Below are 17,304 nucleotides of genomic sequence, written 5' to 3'. Positions count from 1 at the left end.
TAAAATTTATCTTGGCCCTCCTGTCATTTGAAAGGAGCATGTTAGACTTCAATAAGATCTTGGTGATACAAAGTTACAAGCCAAATCAGTATAAAAATGTACTCATTAGCAAAATTTGTGGTGTATCATTATGAAAAATCTTACTTGAATAGACTTTCTGCTTTTTTATAACTGTAAATTTTAATAACTATGCCTAGAACCCACCTGTAGAATTTCTTTATGCATTGTCGCTCCAGGTTGCAGTACTTTGATTCTGATCTGCTTAACCAAAGATCATAGTTTTCTGGGATAAGTTCTGGTTGCTTATCCTCTTAGCTGCAGCAGGAAAATAGTGAAATGTACAGGTGCAAGCTATATTTGTTTTTCTACACTTTTTTTTTTTTTTTTGAATAAGAAAACTGGCATTGAAATGAGAATAACTTGAAGTTAACTATATAAATCCCAAGCCATGTGTTGTCAGCTCCCATCTGCAAAGAAATCTCTGTTATGACAAAAATTAACTAAAAGATTAGTTTGGGCTCCACACCCACTTTTATTTATTTATTTATTTATTTGTGTTGGGTTTTTGTTGCCGCGTGCAGGCGTTCTCTAGTTGCGGTGCGCGGGCTTCTCATAGTGGTGGCTTTTCTTGTTGCGGTGCATGGGCTTTAGGCACGCCGGCTTCCGTAGTTGTGGCTCGCGGGCTCTAGAGCACAGGCTCAGTAGTTGTGGCTCACGGGCTTAGTTGCTTTGCGGCATGTGGGATCTTCCCAGACCAGGGCTCGAACCCGTGTCCCCTGCATCGGCAGGCGGATTCTTAACCACTGCGCCACCAGGTAAGCCCGCCTCTCATTTTTTTTTTTTTTAAATGAGAACTGCTCCGAGCAGAAAGGGTTTGCAGCACCTGTCTGTTCTGCTTTAGAGAACCCCAGGTGATGGTATTGGATCATGAGCGTCAGCTGGGGGCTTCTCCTCTGTCTTCTTATATTTACTGGGTCCATATTCAGGGCTTCCCAGCCTTTTCATGATTGTGATTGTTTTTAATCAAGTGATAGAATTAGTACTGCATAGGGTACAAGGGGATAGGTTACCCACCATCCTGGGGTCCCAGCTGCTTTGAGAGCTGAGGGAATACTGTATCCATGCACACCTATAACTCATTTGAGACCTACCTATTAGGACATGCTGCCGTGTGTGTGAACCTTGACTTCAGTCATCTGCCTTTTAACCCAAAAGAGTTCCATAAAAAATCAGAATAGCAGCTGTTTTCAAAAGGAATGCTGATCCATTGCATTCATTCATATGGTGCTGCACTACTGGTCAGGATTGAGGAGTGAGTGGCTCCAGCCTCAAAAAGGAAGTTTGTGCCTGTGGAGAAAACTAATAACCTATAGTGTCAGTGTTTCTCTTGAGTGGCAATTTCTGGCTCTTTGCTGATTTTTGTTGTGGACAAGTTTCTTGTTCTGGATTGCTCTCTAAGACTAGGCAGTAATCTTTTGTGGCTTAGGAAGGTTCTTTAAAATATGGGCAATTTCCATACTACTTTCAACAGATAACGGCTTGCTTCTCTACCCCTCTCAGTTCATTATGGCTCATTTATCTCTGGCGTGAGCTAGAGAAAGGTTTAAATAATGCTTTGGTTTCTTGAGTGAAGAGGAAAGCTAGATGGAAGTAAATGCCTGGGCAGGTTAGGATTCATTTATTCTTGCTTACTCAAATTTTTATTTATTTATTTATTTATTTAATTTATTTTTATTTATTTATTTTTGGCTGCACTGGGTCTTCGTTGCTGTGTGCGGGCTTTCTCTAGTTGTGGAGAGCGGGGGTTGCTCAGCAGTTGTGGTGCAGGGGCCCAGCTGCTCTGCAGCATGTGGGATCTTCCCGGGCCAGGGCTCAAACCCATGTCCCCCGCATTGGCAGGCAGATTCTCAACCACTGTGCCACCAGGGAAGTCCCTTATTTATTTTTTATCACTGTTACCAAGTGCAGTGCCTGGCATGTAGTAGGCACTCAGTGAATGATGGTAACTTGATTTCTGAGCTCTCATGCATTCCTTTCTTGGTTTGAACAGATTTTTATGGAGACTGTACTCAGGATGATCTTAATTCCTGCCTTTCCTGGAACTATTCACCTGTTGTACATATGTAATTAGTGGCATACTTTTTTATTCTCAGAACTGTCTCGGTTTGGGTGATGAATTAGATCGGTATCTTAGCTATAACTAGAGACTTCAAAAATGTTTTGTGTTTTAATACAGTACCCCTTTGGTTCAAAGGAAAATAGTTGTTCCTCTGCTGCAGTATTTCCCCAACTTTTATCATTCAGATACCACCTTCACAATTTTTGCCGATTCCTTACCACTTATATTACTTACTTTGCACTTTAAAAAATCAGTTTTAATCAAGTAATACATACATAGGTTTTAAAAAACCAAATAGTTCTAAAAGCCTTAACAAAAAACAGTCACCTGCTCCAGAAGCACCTACTTTCCAGTTATTCACTTTCTTTCATATTTTGAAGTAATATTTATATACTGCTATTTCTTGATTTATCAGTTGTAGATATTAACTCGTTTTGGTAGGTTAGGATTGAAATTTAACTCTCTTATACCATCATATTCATTCCAGCTTCCCTACCTCCTGACACTTCCTGTAAATTTTCTTCTTGACACAGTTACGAAAAATTTCAGCATACAGAAAGGTAAAAGAAATTTCCAGTAAGAACCCATGTACCCCCACCTAGTTTACACAGTTAATATTTTATCATACTTGCTTTATCACATATCCATCCCTCTTGATAAGTTTTTTTCCCCAAAAAGTTTTAGTAAAATCAGTCAGTTTACATTGTTATGCTCATGCAACTATTTTCACTGCTGGGCGAAGCAGTAGAGTACAATTAATTACCTTTCCTTTTCTCTGCAGTTTTTCATTTTTCCTGGCATTAATGATTACTTCAATTTCTCTCCTCTTTTAAATGTCCCTAGCCCTAATTTTTTTCCTGCATATCTGTCATAATCTCATCAATTTTTTATTCTAAAATTTTCACACTCATCAGATATTTTATTATTTCTGTGTTTGTTTTTTAAATACCACCAACACCCACCCACCCACCCACTCAGCCTTACATTATTCTGCTCTATCTGTACGGGTTGCTCTCTAGGCCTGTTGAACCTTGGAACTTTCCAGTGTCCCCTGTATCCTACAGTCCATGTCTTGATTTTTTTTCCTTTTTTTTTTATTAGAGCATTTCTCTAAGAGCTTCTTAGGAAAGAATACAGAGAATAGATGTTTCTTGCGCCCTTATGTGTCTTAAAAAGTTTTATTCTGTCTCCACTTTTGGTTAATATAGTTCAGTGGGTATAAAATTCAAGGTTGAAAATCTCTGAGAATTCTGCTCAGAATTTTGAAGCTATTTGTCAGCCTTCAAGCTCTCAGTCTTATTTATTTTTTTTTTAAAGAAATTCACGTTCTTTTTATTTATTTATTTTATTTATGACTGTGTTGAGTCTTCGTTCTGTGCGAGGGCTTTCTCTAGTTGCGGCAAGTGGGGACCACTCTTCATCGCGGTGCGCGGGCCTCTCACCATCGCGGCCTCTCTTGTTGTGGAGCACAGGCTCCAGACGCGCAGGCTCAGTAGTTGTGGCTCACGGGCTTAGCTGCTCCGCGGCACGTGGGATCTTCCCAGACCAGGGCTCGAACCCGTGTCCCCTGCATTGGCAGGCAGATTCTCAACCACTGCACCACCAGGGAAGCCCCTCAGTCTTATTTTTGAGAAGAAGGCTGATGTGATTCTATTTCCTGTTCCAATATATGTGGCCTATTGTTCTCTGTAAAACATCTCTTTATTCCTTGTGTTTTGAAATTTCACTGCCCTGGTATGAGTCTTTCCCCCCCACCCCCTTTGCATTGAGTTGGGAAGTGGGGGGCCATTTTAGTCTCAAGACTCACATCCGTCAGTGCTGGAATTTTGCATTCATTGATCATTTTCTCCCCGTTTCCTCAGTGATCTGGTTTATTTTCCCCCTGAAATTCCGATTTAGTAATGTTTAGACCTTTTGGCTTAAATTTATTATCTTTCCATTTCATTTCCTGTCTCTTTATCTTCTACTTCCAGATACTGTTTCTTAACTTTATTTTACCACTTTTTATTGAATTTTTTTTTTCTAAGTTCTTTTTTGTCCCCTATTCTTTTCTCGTTTCATGGATGTACTATATTTATTTCTCTTATAGGGGATGTTTTATTTGATTTTTATTTTCTGTCCTCGGCCATGCCTGTTTCCTCTGGATTTCTTTGCTTTCTCTCTTACCTGAAGGACACTTCACAAAAATCAAAATGAGGCTTGGCTACCCATTTGTATTAAGAATAAGGTAATAAGAAACTGGTGGGAAGCTCTGCATGAACAGGGTCTCTCAACTAGTAGAGAAGGGGTTACAATAGCGTGAATAGGTTAGCTTATTCCATGGAGAACCCCCAGATACTGACAGTATCTGAAGTATTTTCTCTGAATTCAGTGATGCTCAAAGAAGAGTCCTCTAATTCTTGTCTTTGGGGCAGTTGTTGTCATTCAGAAAACAGATTTTCATTTAATTCTTCAGCATTTAGTACTTGCCTTCTGCTGGGCCTAGTATCTAGAGCTCCTTTCTCCAGAGAATAAATTAAGTCTCTTTGTGGAAGGATTAGGAGTTGTCTCAGGGCTTCCGAGAACTGGGGACTTAAGCTTGCTGACCAGACCTTCTGTTCTTAGCTCTGAACTTATCCCTTGTCAATATGTCCCTTTCCCCTTCTCTAATACTTGGTGCCTCCCAAGCCCTGAGCCCATTAGGGCTCTATGAGATACGCACACTTAACATCAACATCTTCCGGCTGAGAATGCTTGTCAGGCACTTAGTCATTTACCACTCTCTGTCCTCTTTTCATCTTCCAAAAAACTCTTTAACCTTAATACATCCAGAGAACATACTTTATATCACTCTAAATGGACAATTGTGTGACTTTCCAAAAAATAAAAAATTGCTGTTAAAAAATAAAGATAATGTAAGCACAATTGATATTATTAAATTGTAATATTTTTTAGGTTATATTTTTAAAGGGTATATTCCAGTTATAGTTATAAAAGATCGGCTGTATTCCCTGTGCTATACAATATGTCCTTATAGTTTGTTTATTTTATACATGGTAGTTTGCACGTCTTAGCCGCTTACCCCTATTTTGTCCCTCCCCACTGGTAACCACTAGTTTGTTTTCTATATCTGTGAGTCTGTTTCGTTATAGTCACTAGTTTATTTTTTAGCTTTTGCATATAAGTTATATCATACAGTATTTGTATTTCTCTGACTTTTTTCACTAAGCATAATACCTTCTAAGTCCATCCATGTTGTTGGAGATGGAAAAATTTCATTCTTTTTTATGGCTGAGTGTAATATTCCTGTGTGTGTGTGTGTGTGTGTGTGTGTGTATACACGTACGCCCCACATCTTTATCCATTCATCTGTTGATGGACACTTAGGTTGCTTCCATATCTTGGCTATTGTAAATAATGCTGCAATGAACATTGGGGTGCATATATATGTTTTTCTTTTTGGCTGCATTGGGTCTTCGTTGCTGTGCGCGGGCTTTCTCTAGTTGAGGCGAGCGGGGGCTACTCTTTGTTTTGGTGCCTGGGCTTCTCATTGCGGTGGCTTCTCTCGTTGCAGAGCACGGGCTCTAGGTGCGTGGGCTTCAGTAGTTGTAGTGCGCGGGCTTAGTTGCTCCGCGGCATGTGGGATCTTCCCAGACTGGGGATCGAACCCGTGTCCTCTGCATTGGCAGGTGGATTCTTTTTTTTTTTTTTTTTTTAATTGATTGATTGATTGACTGCTGTGTTGGGTCTTCGTTTCTGTGCGAGGGCTTTCTCTAGTTGCGGCAAGTGGGGGCCACTCCTCATCACGGTGCACGGGCCTCTCACTATTGCGGCCTCTCCTGCCGCGGAGCACAGGCTCCAGACGCGCAGGCTCAGCAATTGTGGCTCACGGGCCTAGTTGCTCCGCGGCATGTGGGATCCCCCCAGACCAGGGCTCGAACCCGTGTCCCCTGCATTGGCAGGCAGACTCTCAACCACTGCGCCACCAGGGAAGCCCTGGCAGGTGGATTCTTAACCATTGCACCACCCCGTATATGCCTACTGGGTAAGGGCTCACTCTGAAACCAGACTGCCTGGGCTTGAAGCCATGACCCCGCCACTTATTGTGACCCAACCTCTCTGAGCTCCAGTCTACTCCATCTTTACATCTATAAGTGTTGCTGTGAGAATTAAATGAGCTAATGTCCCCATATATCCTTTCGAATTAATGTTTTCATTTTCTTCGGATATATACCCAGGAGTAGAATTGCTGATCATATGGTAGTTCTGAATTTTGTTTTTTCAGGAACCTCCATAGTGTACAGTGGCTGCACAAATTTACATTCCCACCAACAGTGCACAAAGGTTCCCTTTTCTCAACCTCCTCGCCAGCATTTACTTGTGTTGTTTTTGATGATAGCCATTCTGGCTGATGTGAGGTGGTATCTCACTGTGGCTTTGATTTGCATTTCTCTGATGATTAATGATGTTGAGCATCTTTTCATGTGCCTTTTGGCCATCTGTGTGTCTTCTTTGGAAAAATGTTTATTTAGGTCTTCTGCCCATTTTCTAATCGGGTTGTTTGGTTTTTTGATATTGAGTTGTATGAGCTGTTTATATATTTTGGATATATATATATATATATATATTTTTTTTTTTAAATAAATTTATTTATTTATTTTAGCTGTGTTGGGTCTTCATTTCTGTGCGAGGGCTTTCTCTAGTTGTGGCAAGCGGGGGTCACTCTTCATCGCGGTGCGCGGGCCTCTCTTGTTGCGGAGCACAGGCTCCAGACGCGCAGGCTCAGTAGTTGTGGTTCACGGGCCTAGTTGCTCCGTGGCACGTGGCATCTTCCCAGACCAGGGCTCGAACCCGTGTCCCCTGCATTGGCAGGCAGATTCCCAACCACTGCACCACCAGGGAAGCCCATATATATTTTTTATTCATATCATTTGTAAATATTTTCTCCCATTTAGAAGGTTTTATTTTCATTTTGTTGGTGGTTTGCTGTGCAAAAGCTTAGGTCTCATTTGTTTATTTTTGCTTTTATTTCCTTTACTTTAGGAGACAGATCCAAAAAAAGTATTGCTATGATTTATGTCAAAGAGTGTTCTGCCTGTTTCTTCTACATTTCAGTCTTTAATAATAACGGGAAACATATAGTAGTTAATGTGGGCTAGGCACTATTCTAAGTACCTTATACACATTAGCTCATTGAATTCTCACAGCAACACTTATAGATGTGAAGATGGAGGAGACTGGAGCACAGAGAGGTTGGGTCACAATAAGTGGTGGGGTCATGGCTTAAAGCCCAGGCAGTCTGGCTTCACAGTGAGCCCTTACCACTGAAGCATACTGTCTTTCTAAATATAGAAGGCGGAAAATTGTGTCAAATGACCCTAGGTCTCCTTATAGATAAAAATCAAAAACCTTCCAAAGAATTTCATCTTTATCTTAAGGACCCTAATGAAAATATTCTCTCCTCTGTTTTGTTAACTGAAAGAGATAGAGATGACAGAAAAAGTATAACTTTGCCTGTTATAATAATTGTATCCTAATGAAAAATATATCTTAAACTTAATATGTGTATTTTAATTAGACTTGCAGCACCTTTTTTTTGTTGTTTTTTTTTAAGCCTAAATCATCATTAGTGTGAGAACTGCCTGTGTATTTATGTGGGAGTTTTGAGTGTGTTAGGTCTTGACTTGGGGTTTTGAATATGATGATGCATACTACAGCTAAAGTTTTATCGTGAGGATTGTAGATTACATACAGAAAGTGCTTTCTCAGTAAATACTGTTCCCATCTGAAACACCTGTTTCAGCAACACTTGAGTGTTAAGTGGACCAGACAGACTGGAAAGTGGCAGGCTTTGGAGACGGAAAGGGTTTGGTGGATGTCGAGAGTCTGCACACCAGGGGTCACTGCTGCAAAATGGTTCATCTAGAAAAGGGAGCACAGAAATCGTAAGTCCAGATTTGACAGGGGCTCAAGTCTGAGTCCTAAAGACCTCCCCAGCAGAAGAGGTCACGTGGGAATCTGGAGCGGGTTAAGCAGCAGAGTTGAGCCCCAGCTGCCTCTAACAGCCAGCACCTGGAGCTGACCGTAGGCCTGGCCCTAGGGCAGCGGCTGCCAGCCTTGTGGCTTCTCTTTCTTTTTGCCAGTCCCCCACCCCCACTCCAGTATTTTAGAACAAATTCCAGACACAAGTTAATCTGAAAATATTTTAGTATTATATATAACTTTATTATAACGTTACTTTGGTAACTTATCATGTAAGTTTTACAAGCAGATTATTAAAAATCTCCCACAGTTTCAGAAGACTGTTCGCAGATGTAACCTGTATAAGGCATTTGTACTCCTCATAAGGTTTGAAAATACAAAGTAGTGCCCCAGATTTTGCTGTGAAAATGTTTGGCTTTACTGTAATCCTTTTCATTGAATCACATTGTAAGAAAAATTTTATTTAAATTTATTATCTTTAGATATTAAATTCTGCTGTTATTTATTTTTTCTGATGTTAGAGCCCACTGGTGTTTGTAAAGAATCAATCAAGAATATTCTATGAAATGGTCAAAGCACATGGGTTCCAAGAGAAATTAGAATTCATCCTCTTAACTTTTTGATGGGCAGTGGAAAACCAGGCATTTTATATTCATTGAAATCCTGGAGATTTTGATGGATTTGTTTCCCTTATCTTCATAAAAAAGCTGAATACGTGGGTCTTTTTTTCTCTCTCCCTATTTTCAGTTATATTGAGATCCCTTTATATGGTTTTCCCATATTATTAATGATTAAGTTACATAATTATATTCTTCATATACTTTTTTCTTTTGGCTGCGTTGGGTCTTCGTTGCTGTGTGTGGGCTTTCTCTAGTTGCCGTGAGCGGGGGCTGCTCTTCGTTGTGGTGTGCAAGCTTCTCATTGCGGTGGCTTCTCTTGTTGTGGAGCATGGGCTCTAGGTGCGTGGGCTTCAGTAGTTGTGGCACGCGGGCTCAGTAGTTGTGGCGCACGGGCTTAGATGCTCCGTGGCATGTGGGATCTTCCCAGACCAGGGATCAAACCTGTGCCCCCTGCATTGGCAGGCAGATTCTTAACCACTGTGCCACCAGGGAAGTCCCTCTTCATATACTTTTTAAAAATTTATTACTGTGTATTTTGTATTTTCGTACGTGTTTTTTTGCTAAAAAATTTTGACTCAACCAAGATTTCAAGTATCAAAAAATACTAAAAGGGACTTTTTGGTTAGTTTCAGTGGTGTTTTTTTGTAGACAGATGTTTAGGAAATGTATGTCAGTAGCCAGAACACGTAAGCATTAAATATAGGGGAGTACCTGTTGCTAATTTTGGGGGGTTATCAAGGTACTAGTAATTCTAGTGCCACAAAATCCCATAGTTGGAATGCATGTAGCAAAATTTTGGGGAGGAGAGAATATTTGATGCCAGAGTTAGTGTTAATATATGTCGTAGGAATCATAGCACAGTGGTTCTCAAACTCTTTGATATCAGGACCGCTTTACATTCTTAAATTATTCACGTCCCCACAAAGTATTTCTTTGTATGTGTTGTATCAAGTACATAAAGAAATTTGGCTTCATACATACATGAAGCTGGAAAAGGGAGAAATTTTAATAACCTTTTCAGATAATTATGGATATTCTTTGTTATTACTACACTAAAAGTCTGGAAGTGGTAATCTCTTGAAAGTTAGTTGTAATGTGGAATCTAAAACCACAGCAGTGAACTTTTCATACTCAAGTTATGGGTCTGTTTTGCACCTTTGATCCTTTACCCATGGATGATTTTGTAATATCATGCGTTGCTTATTTGGAAAATATTGGTTCCCTCAGTTGTACAGATCTGGTAAATGTACACATTTCATTTTATGATATTGGAGAATCGTGTATGTTAATATCACCACCGATATCAGAAAAGTCTTGAGTAAGTAGAGAAGCTGTCAAGTTCACAATGGTGGGTACAGGTTTTTCAAAATTTTGATTTTTGCTTGAAAACTCGAATTTCATCATTGACAACATGTTTGTCATTTGTTTTCCTTGAAGTGATAGGCTCACTTAATTCATTTTCAAGAAAATGTATGCCAGATGCCCAACTCTGTTTAAATGGCTAGTTCAGTTTGTTACTCAAGTAATTATACAAGTGCTTTTCCTTGAGACAACCATCATACTTCAGTTTGCACACAGAAATGCTTTGTGTGTACTTCCCATTTCTTTACACAGAATATTAAAAAGACATATACTCAAGGGTTAGAATTTCATAATAATCATTTTTACTGTGTCAAGGACATTTTTTAGTGAAACTGGCTTTTTTTCCTATGAGTGTATGATAGTGAAGGACATAGTTTGGTGCCACTGCCTTGGTGCTGGAACAAATGGTTATCTGCATGCGAAATAATGAAGTTAGGCCCCTTCCTCACACCATATACAAAAATTTACTCAAAAATGAGTCATAGATCTAAATATAAGAGCTAAAACTATAAAACTGTTGTAGAAGAAAGTATAGGTAAATCTTCATGTCCTTGCGTTAGGCAAAGCCACCTTAGATATGACATCAAAAGCACAAGAAAAGAATTTGGACTTCTTTAAATTTAAAAACTTTTGTGCTTCAAAGGACAACATCATTACGAAAGTGAAAGAAAACCCACTGAATGGGAGAAAATAATGCCAATCATATCTGGTAAGAGACTTATATCTAGAACATAAAAATAACTCTTAAAGCTTTGTAATAAAGCAGTAACCCAGTTACAGAATGGGCAAAGGATCTGAATACACACTTCTCCAGAAAGGGTATACAGGTCATCAGGAATCATGTGAATGGGGACTCAGTCAACATCATTAGATTAGGCAAATGTAAATCAAACCTACAGTGAGATACTACTTCATACCCATTGGGTGGCTATATAAATAATAAAATAATAAAAAAGATAAGTGTTGGTCAGCATGTGGAGAAAGTGGAACCCTCATACATTACTATTGGGAATGTAAAATAGTGCAGGCACTTTAGAAAACGGTCTGGTGTTTCCTCAAAAAGTTAAACATAGAGTTACCATATAACCGGCAATTCCTCACCTAGATATATACTCAAGAGAAATATGTGCACACAGAAACTTCCATGAATGTTTATAGCAGCATTATTCATAGTAGCCAAAAGATGGAAACAACCCAAATATCAAACAATTGATGAATGGATACAATGTGGTATATCCACATAATGGAATGTTACTCAGCAATAAAAAGGAATGTGGTATTGATACATACTACAACATAGATGAACCTTGAAAGCATGTTAAGTGAAAGAAGCCAGACACAAACGCCACATATTATGATTCCATTTATATGAAATGCCCAGAATAGACAAACCCTTAGGGACAAATGAGTTTAGTGGTTGCCTAGGGCTGGGGGGGAGATGGATAATTATTGCTAATGGGTTTTTGGGGGGAGGATGAAAATGTTCTAAAATTTGTGATAACTGCATAACTAAATACACTGAAAACCACTGAACGGTACACTTAAAGTGGGTGACTTGTATGTGAATTCTGTCTCAGAAAGTTGTTTTAAAAGTAGAGTAAGTGATGGCTGTGAGGTTGCCAGGCAAATAATGTACCTTAAACTTAGAATTTCTGTTAGGAAAAAATTATACATATCTTGGGCAAATACTGAAGTTTATATTCCTATTTTGCTAGTGTGAAAGAAAATGAACAAATTACTTACTCTACTTTTCAGAAAGGAGAAGATGAGTATGCCAACGTTGATGCCATTGTTGTATCAGTGGGTGTTGATGAAGAAATCGTTTATGCCAAATCAACTGCCTTACAGGTGAGAAATTTACAGCTGTGTTTAGCCCTGAGAGTCATTGAATCAGCTACTGTACTGTTCAATATGGTAGCCGCTAGCCACATTAAAGTTTTAACTCCTCAGTCCTAAGTCTCAAGTACTCAGTAGTGGCTATCATGTTAGACAGAGGACATATAGATATTTCTGTCACAAAAAGTTCAGTGAACAGCACTGATTTAGAACATAAGGAAAAAAGAAGAGAAGTATATAAATTAGGATGGATTTAACTTTAAATAACAGAAAAATCTAAATAACAGTGGGTTAAAAAAAACACTGCTTTTTCTCTTAGATAGTCTTCAGGGACCCAGGTTTTTTCCCGGTCTCTACTCTGCCATCCATAGAGTATAGCCCTTGTGCTCATTTTGCAAAATTTGCTGCAGCTTCACCCTTATATCTGCATTCCAAGCAAAAAGAATGGAGAGAGGGGATAAAATGGGAGACCCTCCCTCCTTTTTTAAAGAGACTTGCTTGAAGTCCCACAGAATACTTCTACTTATAACTTATTGGCCCAAATTTAATCTAATGGTCATGCTTAGCTACAAGAAAGGATGGGAAATAGGGTCTTTGTGCTGAGCATTTTGCCCAGCTAACGGTCATGAGTCTCTTTGAGAGAGAAGATGTGAGTAATTGGTAGGCAACTAGCAATCTTTGGGGAGCTAGAATGCACAGTTCCCTGAGGTGCTTCTCTGTCTCTTGTTTTATGCATTTCTGTCCTACTAAACAGTAATATATTTCCTATAAACACAAATTATCCAAATGATTTGATGGTCTTTATTATGGAATGTTTCAAACAAATAAAAGTAGATAAAAGAATACATTGAACTCCTGGGTACCCAATTTATTATCCAATAAATTGTCAACTCCTGACCAATCTCATTTCATTTGAATCTACATTCAGGTTCCCCCATTCCAAGATTATTTGGAAGTTTATTCCAGATACCTTAATTTATAAATATTTCTGTGTAAGTACATTAATTTTTTTGTATCTGTACACGCTGTTGTCTTTTCCCATAGACATGGCTCTTTGGTTATGAACTAACTGATACTATCATGGTCTTCTGTGATGACAAAATCATCTTTATGGCCAGCAAGAAAAAAGTGGAGTTCTTGAAACAGATTGCTAACACTAAGGGCAATGAGAATGCTAATGGAGCCCCTGCCATCACACTGCTCATACGAGAAAAGGTCAGACTAATAAAGAAAGTGTCATAAATGTGAAAGAATGTTTAAAAGTGATAAACAGAAAAGCCTTCTAGGAATTTAAAAAATACAGGGGAAGATTTAGCTGACTGTCATGTGTTAGTCAGGAAGAAAAGAGTTCAATAGTCCTATCAGTTCTGCAGTAAGACAAATGGGTTATGAAATTCTGGTGAACACTAACTTTATCCATTCTTGAGGACACTGTCAACTTGTTTGTTTTAATCTGAGTGCCTTAATTAGAACAAATAGCTTTCAATATCCTTAAGGAAAATGAGGCATACCTCATTTCCAGTTTTTATCAAATGTAATCTTTTTTGTTATACTGCCCACTTCTCTTCTGAGAAGATTTCTTCTCAAAATGTTGTTCACCTTTGTATTTGAGTTTCTTAGCTGTTCCTGAAGAAAGAGAATAGCCTTCTCAGTTTATATGGTACTTCACTTAAGCATATAAAGATATCCAAAGAAATTTTGCATTACCTTTTGGTGTGTTATAGTCTGCCCTAAAGAAGTAGGTAGTAGAAGGGGAAATAGAATTTATTCTTTCTGTAGTTTAGAATATTCTCTGCCTAGTACTAGTGGAACATAGATGTCTAATTCTAAAACTGAACCCCTTTTCCTCCCTGTGACGCTGATAGAATGAAAGTAATAAGAGCAGCTTTGATAAAATGATTGACGCCATTAAAGAAAGCAAGAATGGCAAGAAGATTGGAGTGTTCAGCAAAGACAAATTCCCAGGAGAGTTCATGAAGAGCTGGAATGACTGCCTCAACAAAGAGGGCTTTGACAAAGTAAGAATACTCTTGGAAATAGGCACATTGAGAGTTGAGAAGACAAAATTGTGAGGCGCTTCCATAACAGATAATGCAGAGAATTTGTTTTGGGAAAGCTATATATTCATTCACATTTCCATTTTTCATTCCCTTCGGCTGAGCAGTAAGCCAGTTTTACTTTCCAATTAGGAATGAGGCATTCAGGAGAGAGTTCAGGTACTTCAGAGGGAAACTGAGGAAAATCTCTTGTCCAAAAAAAATTTTGTTTTGTTTTTCTTTTCTTTCCTGTCTGCCTTCCTTCAGCCTTTATGGAAACCTCAAGAGAGAGACATTTATATTTACATTTTAAATGATACATTAGTTTAATGCCTCTTAGAATACACCAGTGACCTGGTAAAGAGCTCTTTCAGATGTTTATTCAATCCAAGAAGAGGAGATTTAGATATTCTGCAGACTGCTGATGAGTAGTTTGCTATTAAATAACCAAATATCATCACTGATAATGTTTGACTTGGGGGAGAGATATTTCTTTAGCAATTCTGTGTCTGCATATTAGAAACTGTTTATCGCTTTGACTGCAGATAGACATCAGTGCAGTTGTGGCCTATACCATTGCTGTAAAGGAGGATGGAGAGCTCAATCTAATGAAGAAAGCAGCCAGCATCACCTCTGAGGTCTTCAACAAATTCTTCAAGGAAAGAGTCATGGAAATAGTCGATGCAGATGAGGTGAAAAGAGAGGGGGGCGTCTTTTTACTGTTTTAATGAAGCAGAAGTAAGTCTCTCCCATGCAGCGTTTTTTGGTGTGTGTTCGGCTTCCTTTGATACATAAGTTGGTGTGTAATTGTGCCAGCTCTCTTTCAAAATAACTATAAACCTGCACTGTGGTTTCTGGAGGTTACCCAGTATTTCACTTGAGAATTCCTTGAATAGCTGTGAATTCCACATATTCTCTAAATTTGCTTTACATGTACACATATTCCACATATTCTCTAAATTTGCTTTAAGTGGTGCATAAACCACTTCGTAAGACTTCTATAGCATCCTATATGATATCAGGATATATGTTATCTTCAAATGGTAATATCCAAAAACTCAACACTCCTCTGCCACTCTCTAGTAAGTATTGTTTTATTTCTGGATATACTTACAGAAAGTTCGACACAGCAAACTGGCTGAGTCTGTGGAAAAGGCCATAGAAGAGAAAAAATACCTAGCCGGGGCAGACCCTTCTACTGTGGAAATGTGTTACCCTCCTATCATTCAGAGTGGTGGCAACTATAACCTCAAGTTCAGTGTGGTGAGGTAAGTAGGAGAGTTTCAAAATATAACAACAACCAGAGCATTTCAGCCTTTGGCCTGTTACTTTCTTGGACTCATTCTGGAATTCAAAAAAGTAGGAGGAGAAAGAATAATCATTAGCCTGCTGTTTACATTATCTTCTTGTCTTATTCTATGCATATTTTTATTTTATTTTACAGTTACTCATTTCTTACTTGAGTATTTGATTGTAAGCCTTTTCCAGATGATTTAAAATGCCGAGAAAAATGTAAAACGTTGAAAAAAAATCTTATTAGATATATCGTAATGTAATTCCCCTTCTAATTTTTAAAAAATACTGTAAAGAGGGGACTTCCCTGGTGGTCCAGTGGTAAAGAATCTGCCTTCCAATGCAGGGGACGTGGGTTCGATCCCTGGTTGGGGAACTAAGATCCCACAAGCCGCTGGGCAACTAAGCCCACGCACCACAGCTACTGAGCTCGCGTGCCTCAATGAAAGAGCCCGCGTGCTGCAACTACAGAGCCCATGTGCTCTGGACCCCGTGTGCCACAGCTACAGAGCCCACACACCCTGGAGCCCATGCGCCACAACTAGAGAGAAGCTCGTGTGCGACAACGAAGAGCCTGTGCCACAACGAAAGATCCTGCACGCCTCAACGAAGATCCAGCATGCCGCAACTAAGACACAACGCAACCAATAAATAAATACATTCATACATACATGCAATGATGTTATAACCATAGGCTTTAAAATAAATAAGTAAATAAAATAAAAATACTGTAAAGAATGCTGTGTGTCCTGGTTGGTTGGAAAGGATTAATTCATAGTGAATTCATAGTGGACTGGTGGAAAGGTGATGCCTTACCACCATGTTGTTAGGCTATAATGAATAAAATTCAATATATGTTTTACATACTTAGGATACAGCAACTTTTTACTGAATTTTTATCCTAAAAGCTTTGGCCATTAAAGTTACTCCAGAGCATTCATAAACTAGTTTGTTCTTTTAAAAAAAAGTTTAGGTCATTTTTCCGTTTCAGCTTTGGGACATAGCAGGGAAAGGTAATGATTACAGATGTGTGTGTTAGTGATACTAAGGACTTCACTAGTTTGTGTAATGAAATGCTTTCTTCCTTTGGTCTCTAGTGACAAGAATCACATGCATTTTGGGGCCATTACCTGTGCCATGGGTATTCGCTTCAAATCTTACTGCTCCAACCTTGTTCGCACTTTGATGGTTGATCCTTCTCAGGAGGTTCAAGAAAATTACAACTTTTTGCTTCAGCTTCAAGAGGAGCTGCTAAAGGAACTAAGACATGGTAAGGTGCCTTAGATAAGGTTTAGAAATCATGTAACAAAAATGTAGCATTTATGGGCGTGTTTATCCCTGATGCTCTTGTACTGTAAATAGAATTAGATTTTACTAACCTCCAATCATCCTAGCATTTAGTTCCTCAGTGTACTTTTCTTTTACGCGTGAGTGGTTATTGTGGTTTTATACTGATGTTTAAAAAAACCTCTGACTGGTTAGGCCTCTGTGTCCAGATCTTCATAAAATACTCTGGCCTTATTACTTTTCTTGAGAAAGTTCTGAGAAGTAGTATCTCTCCCCACAGGCTGTGTAATATTAATCCTATATTGAATGGATACCCGGAATCTTAGTTTGAGAGAAGATCTAATAGCAACCCTGCTAAGCAAGCAGCTGCCTACCTCAAAAGCAAAGCGCAAGCAGCTGCCTACCTCAAAAGCAAAGCGCTTGACACCTCTTTTGCCTTGAGACTTTTCACTCCCAGATGGCTAAATGGGACTTTATGTTTACCACCTTTAAGCCACTTCGTAAGCCCACTCATGTTTCACAGAGCTTCCAGACACCATTCCCCCATGATACCTCAAGTCGATCTTGAGAAATCCAATTAGAAATCATAGTCCTAGGTAGTTTAATAATAAAAACCCCTCTGAGGCTACCATATCTGGCTTGAAATATGTATTCATATCCTAGACCCTGAAAAATTAAGTCCAGAGTTCTTCCAGCAGTAATTCACCCATTTAGTAGTCCTGTTTTTCAAAACGTATAATAAGTTTAATGTGATGCCTTTTATCAACTCTTAAATTATTTCACTGAGACC

The 17,304-nt window shown here is 38.9% G+C and overlaps 1 protein-coding gene across 1 annotated transcript in view; it reads left to right on the top strand.

The window, feature by feature from the left end:
• The window catches only part of SUPT16H (SPT16 homolog, facilitates chromatin remodeling subunit), a 34,669-nt gene that overhangs the window by 2,091 nt on the left and 15,274 nt on the right, over positions 1 to 17,304 (top strand). Inside the window, exons 2-7 of the mRNA XM_059913801.1 lie at positions 11,818 to 11,910; positions 12,943 to 13,113; positions 13,764 to 13,916; positions 14,480 to 14,626; positions 15,051 to 15,202; positions 16,325 to 16,497. Coding sequence (XP_059769784.1) covers positions 11,818 to 11,910; positions 12,943 to 13,113; positions 13,764 to 13,916; positions 14,480 to 14,626; positions 15,051 to 15,202; positions 16,325 to 16,497 — 889 coding nt within the window. The remainder of the gene's footprint in view (positions 1 to 11,817; positions 11,911 to 12,942; positions 13,114 to 13,763; positions 13,917 to 14,479; positions 14,627 to 15,050; positions 15,203 to 16,324; positions 16,498 to 17,304) is intronic.

The sequence above is a fragment of the Balaenoptera ricei genome, chromosome 2, assembly GCF_028023285.1.
Source record: "Balaenoptera ricei isolate mBalRic1 chromosome 2, mBalRic1.hap2, whole genome shotgun sequence".
Lineage (NCBI taxonomy): Eukaryota > Metazoa > Chordata > Mammalia > Artiodactyla > Balaenopteridae > Balaenoptera > Balaenoptera ricei.
The sequence above is the reverse complement of the archived record's forward strand: the minus strand, read 5'-3'. Positions and strand labels throughout refer to the sequence as shown.